This window comes from Nuphar pumila, chromosome 4 (assembly GCF_984573655.1).
Source record: "Nuphar pumila chromosome 4, dmNupPumi1.hap1.1, whole genome shotgun sequence".
NCBI classification, from domain to species: domain Eukaryota; kingdom Viridiplantae; phylum Streptophyta; class Magnoliopsida; order Nymphaeales; family Nymphaeaceae; genus Nuphar; species Nuphar pumila.
Window position 1 is genome coordinate 9022385 of NC_143252.1, and position 18460 is coordinate 9040844.

An 18460-nucleotide genomic window follows, 5' to 3' on the forward strand; every position below is an offset into this window, starting at 1 on the left:
TCTCCCCCACATCGTCGTCCTCCTCCCAGCGGTGCCCCTCACCGGTCTCCACTGCCCGTCCTACCTCTTCCTTGCCTGAGGACCTCCGAGCGTGATTGGCGTCGGCCCCCGGACCGTCCTCCTCCTCCCGCTACCTCTCCCTCGCGTCGTCCTCCTCCTCCCGGCGGTGCCCCTCGCCGATCTCCACCGCCCGATCGGTCGCCTGCAGCTGCCCGCGTCCCTTCTCCAGTCGTGATTGGCTCGCTGCGGAAGAGCGTCCCGACGCCGGAACGCGTCGGTTCTGTGACAAAAAATTTGTTCCCTGCCGAAGAACGGCGCGACAAAGAGATTTTTTTTATTTTTTATTTTTAAATTTAACAACGGATTAGCGACAGATATTATCCATCGCTAATTTAAAATAGCGAAGGACTCGCGATGGATCATGTCCTTCGCTAATCCGTCGTAAATTAGAGACGAAAGTAATGACATATAAATTCTGTCACTACTTAGCGTCGAAAAATTCGCGATGAAAGTTAATCATCGCTAATCCGACGCTAATCCATCGCTAAACCATTTAGCATCGGATTAGCGACGGATTTAGGTCATCGCTAATCCACAGGTCTTTTGTAGTGACTGTATATTTATATGTATGGGTAGGCAATTGGCCACCCCGCTCCACAGCCAGCCTGTTAGGCCGGGCCTATTATATATATATATATATATATATATATATATATATATATATATATATATAGATATATATATATATAGAGAGAGAGAGATGCGCTCCTGCTCCATGGCATGTCAATAATTAAAGTAGAGAGTAGATCTAGACTCTAGTACTCGATCAGAGTACATTTAGCCAAGTACTCAGCCCCAATGGCAGGATCCTGGAGATGGGACCCACTGTCCTGCACGAGGCACAGATCCGGTGGGCTGACGAATACTGGATCAGAACCCATTAAAATGGTTCTGACAAAGAGTGGTCCAATCTCCAGTGTATCGTGGACCCAGCCTTGTCCTCTTGATCACACACGAACAAATTATCTTTTGACGTTACCTTTTTCACTTGAGAGTTAGGACAAGGGTAGAACATGTCACCAACATTTAAGTATTATGAGTTGGGTCTAGAGCTAAAAGTACTCTGAACAGCCTCTGTTCGGTTCGTTTGGTTGGTTTATCAGACCTAGCTACCACATAGAAATTCACTTCTCCACATTTACCCAAGTTATTTTCTAGTTGGTTTGAGTTCATATGAGCATCCCACAAGTTCCTGTTTGTCTAAGCAGCTTTTACTCTTGCAAATTGTGTTCACAATGGGGTCATGATCATAGTGACAAATATCGCAAGATTTAAGAAAATCTCATAATAATATCGCGAGAACTGAAAGTTTGAAACAGCAATTTCTTGCAAGATTTTCAAAATATTATATGATTTATGAAAAAACATAAATACTGTGATTTAAATGCGATATTTACGTTTTTAACAGTTATTTATCATACAAAAACCGTGTATTTTTATTTTTAAATAAATTTTATTAATAATTTTTATATCTTTTAATTTATTTTTTATTGCCTAAATTTTGCCAAAAAAAATGCAAGATTTTATAAAAAAAAATTCAATTTCTCAAGTCTTTGAAAAATGAGATTTTGCCATTTTTAACTTTTGTCACTAAGGTCATGATCCAGGTGACACTGCCCTTCCTTGTGCTACATGGGGAAGCTGATACAGTGACAGACCCGGCGTGAGCCTAGCTCTCTATCAGAATGCAAACAGCACAGACAAGACCTTGAAACTGTACCCAAGGATGTGGCATGGGCTCACTAGCGACGAGCATCGACATGGTCTTCTCGAACATAGTCACTTGGCTAGAGACTCACAGCGTCATGTACCTGATGCCTGGCACACCGGCCCATCATATGGTAGTGGAACAGCCTAGGAACTTGGTTGGTCAAGGTGGGTTCAATGGTTCATACGTTCCTAGGTTTGGTCAGCCATGCTGACATGGTAGCTTCCTCTGTGGCTTGAAGGGTCGAGCCGTGTACCGCCAATCGGCCATGTCAGCACGTCATTGGCCACATAGGATAGTGATTATGGTGAGTTCACCCTATTATGCAGCTTAATGTTCTTGTGCTTGAAGTACGTATTATAGATAAATTAGAAAATAAATTTTATGCTATGGTAATGGAGCTAACCATGAAGCCACTAATGCTGGTCCTGATATTGGGGCCAATTTGTTAATAAAAAGCAAATCAAGGTAATAAAATAAGTTGGGTGTATTAGTTTGGTTTTGGATCCTGACAGTTAAAAATGAACATTGTTAGCATGAATATAACACGTTGAAGCACATGTTTAGTAAGAATTTAAATATTTTTGGTTGTTTTCGGTCTTGTTTGGTTTAACTTTAATATAGTTTAAATTTATTATTCACTCATTTATGATAAGCTTAGGGCGTGTTCGACACAACGGATGTCGAATGTCGATCCACGGATAAATTATCCCGGATTAAAAAGGTGAAAACATGGCGGTCCGGAACAAGTTGAACCCCTTGGTATAATAAAAAAAAAGTTGAACCCCCTTGGGGTGACTACTGATCCCAACTTTTAGGGGATAAAACACACAAAAATGAAAGAAATAAAATTAATCAGGGATTATTTTTTTCTTGTTTGATTGGGATGCGAGGTCCACAACAAAAGGAAAAAGAAGTAGGGATTATTTCTTCAGCCATTCAAATTCCCCCTTGGAAAAAATCTTCCCAAAAATATATAAGTGGAATTTGTTCTTACGTGAAAACTCTCAAAAAAAGTTTGTTTTTCTTTTCTTCTTCCTTTTTTTAGATAACCAGGGAAAAAACTGCCTTATTTTGGTCAATGAATGGTACAACCACTTACCATTAGGTCTTCCTTGTCCACTAGAGAGTACACCCAACTTCGACCTTGTGCCAAGTGATGCACACCTTTGAGTTTTGTCCACTAGAGATTACACCCAACTTTGACCTTGTGCCAAGTGATGCACACCTTGAGTTTTGAACTATTGATGCCCCTTTTAACTTGGGATGTCATGAGATGTCCCTAGCCAGAGGAGCCCTCGTGGACAACATAAAGAACAATTGCGAGCAATTGTTTCAACTTTTTGATCAGCAACTAGAATTTAGTGACTAGGGTGTTAGGCCAACATGTTAAGAATATTGGCAATAACCTGAAAATTTTCATAAGTGGTTAGAACAAGCTTATAAAATGAATTGAGGTTGTTTTCAAGGTTTTGAACCTACTAATGCGATCTAAATGCATGATTTCATAGGGATCGTCTTTTCAACCGTTTGATTTCCAACATGGATAGGTTTTCATAGGGTGTAGGGATGGCAGTGGACCGGTGCGTAGATGGGGCACAAGGTCTCCACCCCCGCCCTGTCTCAAAAATTTGCCCTCTATCCCTGAAGGGGTTTTGAATTTAACCTCCATCCTCGCTTTCATCGCCGTTTCATGTCCTCAATCCCTAGTCCAAACGGGGCGAGGCAGAGCGTAGCCCTGTTTCTTCTTTGTCCATTGTCATCCCTAAAGGTATTTTAGTTATTTTATTAATCGAGATCGTGCGGGGCGGGCCGGGCCGGGATGGAGAAAAGCATAGGTTCATTTCTGTCACCATCCCCACAGGTTTTGATTTTAACCATCATCCCTGCCTCTATCTCCATTTCATGTCCTCCATCCTCGGTCCAAATGGGGCAAGGCGAAGCGGGGGCTCGGTTCTTCCCTGTCCACTGTCATCCCTAATGGTATTTTAATTATTTTACTAACGGGGATCGGGAGTGGGGTTGAGAAAAAAGTAAGTCCATCTCTGCCTTCATCCTCGCACAGGTTTTGATTTTAACTTTCATCCCCGCTTCCATCATTGTTTCATGTCCTCCATCCCCAGTCTCTCTCTCTCTCTCTCTCTCTCTCTCTATATATATATATATATATATATATATATATATATATATATATATATATATATATATATATATATATATATATAATGGCATTTTATAAAGTTAAAAACCAAATCAAATCCATATATATATATATATATATATTTTCCAATTTTTTTCTTTAACTTTTTCTTTTATGCTGTTTTTTTTATTTAACTTGTCTTTTTTAATGAAAAACCTTTTTTTTATCGTGCATTCTTTATCATCATTTTTTTTTGCAAAAAGTATTTGACACCCTAGTCGTGAGTGAGGAACCTATTAATTGGAACTCATAGTGGGAGGCTGATTTGATCAAATAATCTAACCTTATGGTCAAAACAGTAGGAATCAACTCTTAAACAATAACATATTTTTTTTGACATAAAAATATGAATTTATGAGGATTGCAATTTTGGTACATTGTAGGCCGTTGATTTTTTAACCCCTGCAAAATCTTACATACGCGTTGAAATAACACCGCAGTGCAAAACCATTATATACGTAGATCACATCTAAAGATGTCACGGAGACACTTTAGTTTAGGCTCGTGTCACATCCTCTTATATACTACTTTTCGCATCTCGTGTCCCTTTAATTGTGTCTGTGACAGATCTAAAGGGTAAATATACCCAAAACATATAAAAATAATTAAAAATTATTATTTTTTTTACTGTAGGGTTCCTTGCCCACGAGGGCAGCAAACATCAATGGTTAACCCTTTCTCTTTTTCTCCTTTATACCTTTTCTTTTTTTTTAAAATACCGTTGTACACATTTGATAACTTTGGTGTAACTAATTGAAGTTTTCTTAACAAAATTTTATCAATTTTTTGGGTATATGACTTAGCTAGAGAGAGAAAGAGAGAGATTAAGAGAGAGAGAGAGACCCACCATGTTCTTCTGTTAACCGATTTTAGAGAGAGAGAGACCCACCATGTTCTTCTCTTAACCGTTTTTAGAGAGAGAGAGAGAGAGAGAGAGAGAGAGAGAGAGAGAGATCCATCATGTTCTTGTCTTACCCGATTTTAGAGAGAGACCCACCGTGTTCTTCTCTTACCCAATTTTAGAAAGAGAGAGAGGCCCACCGCGTTCTTCTCTTACCCGGTTTTCCCAACAACGAACCCTTCGATAACAGCCACACGTGGGGGCCCAGCTGCAGCCTATAAGGTCCACCCCTTCCCTTCCCTTTCACCATGTCCATTCCTCCTTGGGGCTTGTGAATAAACCGAACCTCTACTACACCCAACCGATCCAACCCTTTACAACTACCATGGCCGGAGCCAAGCCCCTCTTCATCCTGGCTGCCCTTTGCTTCCTCTCTGTCCTGGCCGTTGCCCATTGCACCGGGCACTTCGTCGTCACGGGCCGGGTCTACTGCGATACCTGCCGCTTCGGCTTCGAGACCAATGTTACCACTTACATCTCAGGTACCTGACCCGTTTGGATCTTGTACCTCCTTGGTTCTATTCCAGTGATGTGACAAATATCATGATATTTTCAAAATATCACGAAAGAACATGATATTTTGATGTGGTATATATTTTTTGGATAATTCAAGAGAATACCTTGTTTTGGTAAAACTAGGGGTGTCACCGGGTTGGGTTTGGTTCGGACACAGGTGAAACCAGACTTAGACCAGATTTTCAAGTATGGTATCAGGTCCTAACCTGGGTCTAATCGGGCATGCTATAAGAAAAACCATAACCGGACCCGATAAGAACTACATGAACCAGACCAGGACCATACCCAATAAAATAATATTTTTTATTGTTTTTACATTGAAAAATTATGGGTTTTAATCGAAACTCAGGTCGGGTCTGGGTCTGGTATAAAATTTCACAAACTATATAGACCTGGGTTCATGTATTAAACAGACCTTTGAGCCTGGAACCGCATCTTAATTGGGTCTTCTTATTTGTCACTATACCCGGACCCTATAGGGTTTTGGGATCAGGTGCAATCACGTCTCACAAATACACTGTGCTGCTGCATCTGATCACCATCCATCTGTGTTGGGCCCCATTCTAACAGGATGTACGACATTAGATGGAGGGTGATCAGGTGCAGCGACACATTGCATTTGTGCAATGTGATTGCACTTGTTCCCGTGCTACCATGATCACCAGTGTCCACCAACTGTTTGTGATGTGGTTGCAGGTGCAAAGGTGAGGGTCGAGTGCAAGGACAGGGCGACGGGGCAGATGACTTACAGCATCGAAGGAGTAACAGACGAGACGGGAACATACAAAATCCCCGTTGAGGAAGACCGGCCTGATGAGATCTGCGAGGCCATCCTTGTAAGCAGCCCTCTGAGCGACTGCAAGGAGTTCGAGAGTGGCCGCGAGCGCGCCCGCATCCTCCTGACTGGCCACAATGGCATCACCAACAACGTTCGCTTCGCCAACGCTCTGGGCTTCATCAAGGACACCCCTCTTCCCGTGTGCTCCCAGCTGCTCAACCACTATGAGCTTGAGAGTTACTAAGAAAGGAAGAACCAGAGACGAGAGGTTCTTTGTGGGTCACCAATTTCATTTTCTTTCTTTTCTTTTCATTTTTTTGTTTTCCCTTCCCATTTCTATCCACCAATAAAATAACAAAAAATAAAATGTTATGATGCCATTCATCATTTATCAAATATGATCCGGTTTTAATCTTATTCAGTCTGATATAGACATGGTGTAGATCTTTGATAGGGTCTAATTAGCAGTAAGGATGGCAATTGTGCAATAATTACTTTTGTTCCATATATGTCAAATTCTTGTTGAGTTTTATTTCACAAAATCAAGGGATTTGCCACATCAAGGTTTTCTCTACGTAGTCTTTAATATATGATTGTTATTATTGTTGTGATTTGTTATTGACGATATTGCATGGAGGCACGCGTGAATGCAATTTTAATAGCATCTTGTTAGAACTTCCAAGTTAAGTGTGCTTTGGCGAGAGTAGTATTGGAGGCAGTGAATACAATTTTAGTATTATTTATCAACTAGAGTTTCTAATAGCTGTTTTCATATGCCTCTTCATATTCATATAAGAGCATAAGCAAGGGCATGTCCATGACAAGCAATTGCTAACTTTATGGCAATTTTCAAAATTACAGGACATTTCAATAAACACCTGTAAGAAAATTTTAATTTGATTTCTCCTTATCGTTATACAACCACATAGAAAAGCAGGCAGTTGTCACAAAAATGTTTTTGTTAGTATCTCTTTGAAAGTGACATAAGACCTCAAATAATATTCAAGACATTTTAAATTACATTTGGCCTTGCTAGTTTCTAGCATTTTATGAAAATTGTCACTCACCCCTTAACAGTTAGGTACCTTATTAACCTCTCTTCTTCTTGAAAAAGGACACATCTTTCAATTCAACTTTTTCAAAAACTCTAATAAGCTAAAATGTCCAAAGAATACATGATTCAGATGGGCATTCAGATCATAATTATCTCATCAAGACTGATTTTCCAATGTTTCATATCTCATGTTAGACCTTGGGAGATGGTAAATGTAGGGCTGCACAAGGAGCCGAGCTAGCTCGAGCTTGGTTTGGGCTTGACTCGTTTAAACCCGACTCGGACTCGTCCGAGTAAATAAACAAGCCGAGCTTGATCAAGCATTCAAGCTTGATTAAGCTCGGTTAATAGAGTAATATGGTGACTACTTTTAGCATATGTACAATTTTTGTTGGTTATTTTCTAGCTTATAGGCAAGTGGGTAACATTTTTGAGTGTATGTGTGAGGTCCTGGGTTCAAATCACCCCTCTGTACTATTGTATTCTTTTCTTTTTTAATGTAATTTAATGCGGCTCGAGCCAAGTTCATACACAGATTTTCAAGCTCGGCTTAAATCAAGCCGAGCTTTTTGAGCCTGAGCTCATCTCGAGCTCGGCTTGTGCTCCCTCCTAGGTAAATGAGCAAATTTGACAAAAATGAGTTAAAAGAGAAGTGGATTTAGAAAGAATAAGAGGAATCCATCTTATTTGGTAGCACCTGTAATTCTTTCAAGGATTAATGCTACCCTTTTTCTTTTATTCTCTATCTTGATTGGACACAACTTTTTATTCAGATAGAGTTGATCATGTAATCAATAACTTCTGCTGGCAAGTGGAGAACATATGAACATGATCTCGGGCTTGCTTAAGTGCCTGCCTACGTGACACTGGCCAATAATAGGACAGCATTTTATAGGCCCCACAACAACAGAATGCAGACCCCAATTAAAATGTTGTCATGTGATTGGCCTGTGTTGTCACATAGGCAGACACCTAAGCGATCCTTGTTTCCTTAATCCATATATAGCAAGCAAAGTAGGATGAGAGTTTGTAAATAGCAAGATTTTATAAAATTCTTATTTATCTGCCTGAAGTTTTTTCATTTCAACCAAGAGAAGATTCACAAAAAAAGGAAAAAATTGATAGTAGGGCATTGAGACCCTCTTTGTTTTTATTGATTTCCAAAACTCTCACTATGTTTGCTTTAATACATAGAATCACTATGTACCCCATTTTCCAATTAGGTTAAACTTATTTTTTCCTAATTAGGGTGGGGTCTTGCTACTAATTACAAAGGAGAAATTTTACCCAATTAAGTTATATATTCAAATTACATGAGTCCATGTATGTGTAGAGCTGGTTAACTACATCCACTTTGCTTCCGGATCGGGTGCAATCACATGGCACACAAATTTGTGCATTAAGCACCTGATTGCCATCCATCAGGCCTTGGGCCCCACAACTGACAGGCCTTGTCCCCAAGATGTAAGGTGATCAGGTGCTTAATGCACAAATATTTATGCAATCATATTGCACCTGATCTTTTCACCTTTTTGATAAGGAGATAAGTCCCGGTAAAACTTTATAGTATATAAAACCTTGACTTGCCTGTTTGACCCACAAATGAGCTTAGATGGGCTTAAAAACAGTAACAAAGAATCATTGATGGTTTGCCAATTGTATCCCTTTAAATAAGCTTTTCAACAACTCAAGAATCGTCCAAGTTATGGCATGTTGAAGTTGCATATGCTGGTTTGCTCTTTTTATAGATCCAAATGATGACCTGCAGAATACTCTTAGATCCACCTGGATCACTGTGATCATAAAAAAAAAAAGTATCACTTCTATCTGAAGTAAGCCAAATTGGAGAAAAAAAAGGAAATAGGAAATGTGGACTACCTCCCCATTTTGATGAATCCATCACTTAATATTCCTTTTCAAGTTGGTCAAATGGCAATCCACGTTTGCCATTTCTCTCTAGTTGGTATCAGATCCTTCTGATTATCACTTTTGAGGCATGCCCTTATGCCTTTCAAGTTTGAAACATGTTAGCCAAGTGTATTCGTTAAATTGAAAATTTTATTCCTCATTCACCCAGAAACCTCTCATTTTTATCCCAAACTCTTGAAAAATCTATACAATGAATCTAGTCTTTATTCTGGAATCCAAGAAAACTACCCGTGTATCTCCTTATTCCAAAACCTTAGCCTCTAAGAAAGGTAACTCTAACCCATTAGAAATAAACCTTAAAACTTCCAACCAATAGGATTTTGTCATGTCATTAGAATTTGGATCTGAATTTTTAAACATCAGAATCATACAATTAGGATTCAAACCCTTCAAAAAAACTAATAATATAAGCTTAGGTTCGTTACTGCATTGAGTGTTCATCCTAGCCTAGGTCAACCCTGTTACGAAAACCGCGAGCAAGAAACAACCGAAAAGAAACAATAATCAAGAACGATCAAACCAAACACAACAAGGACACACAGATTTACGTAAAAAAACCTCTCCTCAAATCCGAGGAGTAAAAAACCACGGTCACTCAGAGAAAAAACTTTATTTCTCTTTTTCTACCGTTACAAGAGAGAAAGAAAAGAAAGAATTTATACAAGGCAAGGACGACAACCCTAAACTTAAACAAGTCAGGTCTGACCCATAAGAAATCAAGCTTCAAACATAAGTCTACAAGTCGGGACCCGCGCCAGGGGGAGGGGGCCCTCGCCTCCCCCCCCTTCTAGTAAGGGCAAAAACTCTGAATCAGGCTCCACAACTCATCAAACCCTACTCTATTGAGCTCATTAGTTAACTATCCTAGTTCCAAGTTCAGTCTTAAGGTCCACCCTAGCAGTAGGGATGGAAGTGGACCGGGGGACGAGGTCTCCACTCCCGCCCCGTCTCAAAATCTGGACCTCCATCCCTGCATGAGTTTGAATTTTAACCTACATCTCTACCTTCATCCCCCATTTCATGTCCTCCATCCTCGGTCTAAATAGGACGAGGCGGGGTGAGGCTCCGTTTTCCCTTCGTCCATTGCCATCCCTAAAGAAGGATCGGAGATGGGCGGGGCAGGTTAAGGTGGGGATCAGAACGGGGATGAGGTGGGGTGGGGGAAAGCATAAGTCCATCCCCACCTCCATCCTCGCACGAGTTTTGATTTTAACCTTCATCCCCACCTCCATCCCTGTTTCATGTCCTCCATCCCTGGTCCAAATGGGGTGAGGAGGGGCAGGGGCCCGTTTTCCCCCGGTCCACAGTCATCCCTACCTTCTAGACATGAACCTCCCTAAACCCAAGCCCTACGGAGGTGCTGTAAGATTCTCATCTCACTTATTTAATTCATAGAAAAGGGCTACAAAGCACGATGTGAGATTCAATTTATTTTGTGCTTTTATTTTCTTAAATTTTATCATTATAAGTGTGGATGTCTAACATTATCATATATATTTGTCATGTTTTCATGATTTTTTTGAGTCTTGATGGTGGCTTACACCATTGAACTCACTTTCTTTTATGATTTGTGCTCGAGGTACTAGTCCCTTGCAAGGTAAAGCCTAAAAATTAAAGATTTTGAAGCTTTTGGTGCAATTGATCTATGCTCAGTCGAGGAGAAAATGCGTGCAACTTAAAGAGCAAACCCCACATCTCTTGTGTCTTATATTCAAATCCAGTTTTCAAATCTATTTTTTTTTCGGAATACCTTCATTTTGGTTTCCAAAGTTTGGGGATCCACATGTTCAAGCTTGGCTCATTCTTGTGGTGAGCCAAGTCAAGTTCAAGCTTGTAATGAGTTCGAATTAAGTGAGCCAAGTTTAAGCTGGCTTGTTTACATAAAAAAAAATACATTTTTTAGAGCTAAGAGAAGTTGGATTATAAAAAGATGCATTGCTTCTAAGCTAGAAGTAATAAGATTTTAGACTAAACCTATTTTTTGCAAACCACATAGTTGAATCTTATGTTCTACACATATATATGATGTAAAATCTATCTAATATATACATACATATATATATATATATATATATATATATATATATATTACTACTTAACGAGACTACACAAGTTAAGTTGAGCCGAACCAAGTACCTATTGTTCATATTCAACTTGCCGAGTTTATTTTATGAGTTGAACGAGCACCTTACGAGCCAAATATGAGCGGCTTGGCTTGTTTCCCAGCCCTATTAAACACTGATCCAAGATATGATCCTTACTAAACAATCCATGTTGAACACATCTATGAGGTCAATTTTTTTTTGGGGGGGGGGGTGGGGGGGATGGTGTTGATATGAGAATCGCTTTAACTGGGGCACACCTACCAATCACTCATCGCTTCAACCACATTAACATTATTCACCTAAGAACCTACCTCACCTATGTTTTTTTGTTTTGAAAGGCAAGCTAGGGTTAGGCAGACCGCTACCAGTTATACAATGATACTATTGGGATTTGAACTTGCAACGACCCAACACAAGGTGACGTGAACTAGCTGCTCCTATCAGACAAGCAGAGCCCCGTTGGTCGCACCTATGTCGTTGTGCTTTAACTAGTGCTTAACCATGAAGAGAACCAACTGGTACCAGGCACAGCCATTCAATGTCACTTTCATTCAACATGTTGAATCAGTGAAAGGCCCTACGTAGTACCCCACAAGAACAAAGGTTGTCCAGCAGAATAGGCAGGAGCTCACTACTGCATAAAAAAGGAAAACTACAGATTGGAATAGGACATAGGACATGGATCTAAATCCTACTAATTTCAACTTTCATACCCCACAATCTTGCAGGCCTTTATTCTTCACAATTGTGAGGCTAACGATTGCTCAACTGCACATGCAATGCAAAACTATCTATCAGAAGCCTTCCCACCAAAAGATGACAATTTTTAGCTTTATAGGACAGGTGTGGACCATCCTTCACTCCCAAACCACGCAAAGAACACACATCCAACTTCCATAAGAGAGGGCAGAGCTAAAAACCTCTCACCAAACCTCGCAGCAGTTGCCTGCAAGTGTGCAACATTAGTTCCCACCAAACATATCCATGTAACAAGCATCACATATGATTCATCTCTCTCATGTGTAGAAAAGTCAAAGGTCACTGTGGACCTGTGGTCCTTAAGAATCTCTCTCTCTCTCTCTAGACAAAACTCAGTTCTTGTAAGAAATGCATTGATATATAGAAGGTGAAGGGGAAAAACACGATTAAAAAAAAGAAAAGTGAAAAACAAAAAAGAAAAAGATAAACATGAATTAATCATGACTTTTCCATGGCTCCTTTCAAACTTGGTGTGAACTTATGCTGAAGTAGCTTGCTCCTGAGAATGATCGCCGAAGATGCGCTTTCTGAAATCAGAAACCATGTGGGGCAGGCCCTCCCTGAGTGAAACTTTAGGTTCCCAACCAAGCTGCTCTTTGGCCTTTGATATGTCTGGCTTCCGCTTGTGGGGATCATCTGCTGTGTTGGGCCTGAATGCGATCTTAGCATTGGGATCTATGGTATCTTGAACAACCTAAAACCAATCCCAAATTAACACAAGATCAACAAATGACAATATGATTCTGGCGACAGAAATATACAAGATACCAATCTGTAAAATTCTTCATCACTGCGACAGAAATAGGAACCAAAGATTTAGGTAATAAAACGATGAAGCGAATGTTGAATGCTACAAAAATCTGGCTGAGCATACCAGCAGCCATCCTACTATGCTTATGTTTCAAGTCAAATGGGACCAATGGAAACAGATAATACCAACTTGCATTGACAGGATAGGAGAACCACCGGGTAATAAGGTCAAGTTGGGCACCATGAAATATCTGTTATCCTCCAAATATGAATTCTTACAATACAAGCCACTCCAATGGGCAATAATTAAAAGGCCTCATCACAAAATTGTGATCAAATTTTGCCATATATAATCTTAATGATGAAATATGATTTGTTGTGTGTGTGTATGTGTGTGACATGCTTCCTGTTTACTACAGATCAATAGTAAACAGATAATTTGTATGTGTATGTGTATGTGTGTGTGTGACTTGAATATGGCCCAGAAGTTTTAAAATTCACTTTGAGAAGATCAAGAGAACTAATTATCCAAATTGCACCACCGGGGCACAAAGCATTCTGTTTGTTCATTGAAAAAGTAACTGGAACGTGGTAACCTCGAGTTTGCAGAAATTGGATAGAATCCACATAAAGGCTAACAACATGATGGTTAACATGGAACGGTACAATGTGTTTGTGTTTGTGATGCATGATGTCTTGCATGTCCATTGTTCTAATTTGGATATGTCAAACAGCAACCTCTTCTGTCATGACCAATGCCAAAATTTAAGTATCAGCTATTTCTTGGTGAGGGAAAATCTGATGATAAATAATAAAAAATTTTGTTTTTTAAAGAAAATCACTGAAAATATTGGCATATAAAAGTTAGAAGTACAGAAAATATACATATATACAGAAAAAAAGTAAAATTTAAGAATATCTTAAAAGTGTTCTTTGATGCATACCATGATAAAGTCCAAAATAGGTGATATCTTCAAAATGTCACAACTCGTCCATGAAATGCACTATATTCGTTATATCCATAGTCACTTGCATTGTTCAAGGTAATTTCTTGGAGATATTTTCAAAAATTGGTTTTTCTTGAAAAAATATCAAAAGCTGTCAATAATAAAAATGATAAGAAATAATAGGTTTTATAGTATTTTTCTTGAAAAATATAAAGAAACAATTAGAAAAGGTCTTAAATATAAAAGAAACAAAAAAGATAAACTATATAAATTTGATTTTTTTTTAAATCTCAAGAATTTTTTGGGAAAATATCGCGATGATATCGTGATATTTTAGGTTCTGCCGATATTTTGAAAATCTCGGAAAAATATCAGCTGACCTTGAAAACCCTATAATATCATGATATTTCCAAAATATTGACGATATCAGTGACCATGTTTATATCACAATGGGCAACCGGACCCAGCAAATCAAGACATAGACAACCACAAGGAAAGCCATCAATCATGCAACAGGTGCAAAATGGCCCCACTTCCAACACCCATAACCTTTTCCCACAATGCCAAGTGACTACTATCACCAAACCAGCATACATGGGTTGCTACTAACAAACCCATAACAAGAAGACTAAATAGTTAAGCTTCATACCTTTGCAAGTTCCAGCATCGTGAATTCTCCAGGGTTCCCAAGATTGAAAGGACCCACATGCTCACCTTCCATCAACCTCATAAGACCCTCCACCTACACCAAAACCACACATAACAAACCAACCTCAACATCCTGTCCATGCCTACACGTATGTCTTCCACTTGACCAATAACAAAACAATAATTGATACAACAATACAACAGCTAACTAAAAAGGTATAAACATCACCAATCTCTTGTCTTCTTTATATAATCATATTAACTTGAATTAGTGCATATATATATATGAGCAGGTGGTAGCTGCCTATAACTTTTCTGGCCTAATGCCAGCCTACCGGGCTTTGAAAGTTTTTTTTTTTCACATTTTCCTTAAATATGACCGTACAAATGTGTTCGACATGATTGAATTTACATGAATCGACTCTTGGATCATCAGACCCCGACACGCAAGTAGGAGTTTAAAAAATCAATGGTTTAAGATTTATCAAAATATTCAATGCTTAAAAATCATATTTTTATAGAAAAAAGATGATTCTAGTGTCATTTCTAACACATCTGGAAGGTCAGATTTGTAAAAAAAAAAAATTGAAAACACGCGTTTGCTGGTGGTAGGCCAGAAAAGTCGTAGCCTACCACTTTTCACATTAAAACTAAATATGGCACGAATTAATAACAGTAACACAAGTTACACAACACAAAGTTGTCACGAGAACAACTAAGACTAAATCAACGGCTCGATTTTTCTTTTATTAAAAAAGAAAAAGGAAAGAGAGAAAAAAGTGGGGTCCACAGCGCTTTTTGAGCTGTTACCAGATCGGAGACGTACTGGAAGCTCCTCGTCTGCTTGCCGTCACCGTAAACGGTCAACGGCTCCTTCCTGAGTGCCTGCCAAAAGGAGAGAGAGAGAGGGTTCGCATGTTTGAATGACCAAAATACCCTTAACAATAGTCCGAATGACCAACCAGATCTCAACAAACCTGAGCGACGAAGTTGCTGACGACCCGCCCGTCGTCGATACACATCCGAGGGCCATACGTGTTGAAGATCCGAGCAATTCTCACCTGCACAAGTAATTTTTTTTTCACCACCACAATGAATTTACCAATATACCTTCTTTCCTCTAACTCAGATCGATCAATACAAAAAGTAAAAAAGAGTTAAATACCCCGAGGGCAATTTCGTCCAAGAATCAGAATGTCTTGGGACATTTCAAGCATAGATCCGTTTTCTCCGGGTCGAAAAATTAACGAAAATACCCTCCACCCCGAGTCATCAGAACAGGAGTATGTTCGTCATTTTTCAAATCTCCAGGGATATTAATGCCTAAAAAAATAAACACAGAAAAGTCAAAATGTCAACAGCACCTCGACACCGGCGCCTCTGTGGTAGTCCATGGTCAACGTTTCGGCCGTACGCTTCCCCTCATCGTAGCAACTCCGGACGCCTGAAACAGGGAGGACCAGGGCTCAGCGCAACACTTCTAAAGCAAGGACCAAGCACCACCAAGACTAATTTGTTTTGGCTAGGCCAAAGGAAAACCCGGGTCTCATCGGCGGTGGCAGACCGGGATGGACGCGAATCCGGCCGGCCCTAATGCAGGCCTTCGCCGATAAAACCGCTGATGTCCGCCGCCGCTCTGGCGGCAAGCTTTGCCTTATGGAACAGGAAACAGTAGTTGTACACACCGATGGGGTTGACGTTGCCCCAGTAGGACTCCTGCTGGGGGTGCTGGAGGGGGTCCCCATAGACCTCGCTGGTGCTGGTCAGCAGGAACCTGGCGCCGACCCTCTTGGCCAGGCCCAGCATGTTGAGCGTGCCCACCACGTTCGTCTTGTGCCCACGCTATCAGGTCAAGGAAATTGCCCTTTTCCCACTTTCTTAGAGAGAGAGAGAGAGAGGTGGTGGAAAAAAACAAAAACATCCTAAAGTCACGCCGAAGATGGAGAAGAGTTCCGAATTTTTCAAACAAAGAAATAACGTTTCCAAAGTTTGTGAAAAAATGTACAGAAGAAAACCCCAAACTCTGAACAGAGATGGAGGAAAAAGAGTTTGAAAGAATCGTACACTCAGATAAAAGATCTGAGACATTCTACCTATTCTCATTCACACCATCAGAAAAGGAAAAACAAACAGTTACCAACTTCATTTTCAAAAAGAGGACCATTTTAGGGATCAGCAGACAATATCAATGATCACAACATAGTCATGATTATTCCAAACAGAGCACAACAGTCATAAATCTTGATTATGTTAAAGACAGAAGAACCAACACCAAGAAAAGCCCAGAAACAGGGAAAAGAAAAGCAATCAAACAAAACATAATAAACCCAGAACCCAAATAAGCCAAGCGAGCATTAATTCATGAAAAATGGGAGAGTTGAAAACGACCAAAAACCCAACTTGTGAAAGAAATCACCTGAAAACGTTTATCCATAAAAAAGAAATCACCTGAAAAAAGAAGGAACGAACCCGAAAAGCACAAAATTCCGATATCGTCGATGAACAAACAAAACAGACACAGACCCAGAGAAAACAGCAAAAAAAGAAGAGATCCATCAAAACATGGAAACCCACCAACATGCAGAAGCAAAAACCAAACCTATCTTCAACCAAAACACCCAAAAATGAATGAAAAGAAAAGGGGGAAAGAGATCAAGAAAAAAAGGATATGATGGTCTTGACGGGGTTGAATTTGTAGTGGACAGGGGAGGCGGGGCAAGCGAGGTGGTAGATCTGGTCGACCTCCAGCAGGATCGGCTCGACGACGTCGTGGCGGATGAGCTCGAACCGGGGGTTCCCCATGTGGTGCATGACGTTCTCCTTCCTCCCCGTGAAGAAATTGTCGACGACGATGACGCTGTCCCCTCTCTCCATCAATCTGTCCACCAGATGGCTCCCCACGAAGCCCGCCCCTCCCGTCACCACGATCCTCTTACCCTTCATCTTCAACCCCAACGGGATCTTCCCCCCGATCGATGCCACCCTCGCGAGATCTCGCCGGACCACCTCGTTCTCGTAAGCCACCCGGTGGTGATCCGCCATCGCCATCGCCATCGCCGGAACGGCACGGTGGTATTGTTGTTGCTGTTGATGATGTTGGTGCTGGTGGTGGTAAGGGTGGTTTCCGGCCATCTGGGTCTTGCCAGCGAGAAGGAAGAAGACGGAGGTGAGGGCGATGCCGATGAGGACGAAGAGGGGGCGCTGTTCGCGGAGGAAGTAGCGGACCGGCCGGAGCAGGAACGGCGACCACCGCTTCTCCGGCTTGGGAGAGTAGGCGTCCTTCGCAGGGGAGGACTCGTCGTGGCCTCGGAAGTTCAACTCCGACATCATTGGGAATGGGGAATTCTCTCCCTCTCTCTCGCCGGGGGGAAAACTGAATTCCCTTTCTCTTCCTCTCTTTCTCCTCTTCCAACGCTGGTTCTCTCTCTCTCTCTCTCTATTGGGAGAGGGTCACGTTTTTCTGGCTTTTGTTTCCTTCTTCCCTCGCTTTGCTCTGCTTTTTATACAAATTCCAGGCGTTCGGTAATCTCTCTCTCTCTCTCTCTCTTTGGGGTTGAAAAAAATATGTTTTTATGAGGATTTGATTAAAATTAATGGTTGCTTTAAATAAGGGGTAAGCCAATATAATGTAGGTGAAGTTTGAGGCTTAACTGGGGTTATGGATATCTGGTTTGTGGTACGTTGGTGATTGGGTTTGGAGATTTTTTTTTTTTTTAAAGGCAAGCTGAGGTGAGGCAGACCCCACCAGTTATCATTCAAGGTACCACTGGGGTTTGAACCTGAAACGTCCTATCACAAGAAGACGTGCACTGATAGCTCATACCAACCCCGCGAAGCCTCTGTTGGGTGAACGGGTTAGGAGACTGTATTGTTCTTGAGGGATTGTTTGATGGTTTGTCCAGGATAGGACGAAATGAACAAAAAACACAGATGTGGAACATATAGAAAAAATGACCACACAAAATTCTGTGATAAAAAACAAACAAAAACTAGCATAATTCTACATCACTTACCAAGCCCAACTGAAGAAATCCATGCAAACAAATCTACAAAGATCAACATTTCGATCATATGAAACAAACGCCCGTCTTCGTTCTCACGGTGA

General features: G+C 40.6%; 2 protein-coding genes across 2 annotated transcripts; one reads left to right on the forward strand and one right to left on the reverse strand.

The window, feature by feature from the left end:
* The first annotated feature begins 5194 nt into the window (after positions 1 to 5194).
* On the forward strand, positions 5195 to 6697 carry LOC149839290 (pollen-specific protein C13-like). Its single transcript, XM_090004840.1, has 2 exons — positions 5195 to 5351; positions 6082 to 6697. The coding sequence occupies exons 1-2, from the start codon at positions 5195 to 5197 to the stop codon at positions 6405 to 6407; spliced, it is 483 nt and encodes a 160-aa protein (XP_089860966.1). The 3' UTR covers positions 6408 to 6697.
* Positions 6698 to 12238: 5541 nt separating this feature from the next.
* Positions 12239 to 17841, reverse strand: LOC149839291 (UDP-glucuronic acid decarboxylase 4-like). Its single transcript, XM_090002430.1, has 7 exons — positions 17025 to 17841; positions 16041 to 16187; positions 15720 to 15799; positions 15333 to 15416; positions 15166 to 15240; positions 14357 to 14449; positions 12239 to 12704 (listed from the first exon to the last, which is right to left on the reverse strand). Exons 1-7 carry the CDS (start codon positions 17683 to 17685, stop codon positions 12489 to 12491), a joined length of 1356 nt encoding a protein of 451 aa, XP_089858556.1. The 5' UTR covers positions 17686 to 17841; the 3' UTR covers positions 12239 to 12488.
* Positions 17842 to 18460: the final 619 nt, after the last annotated feature.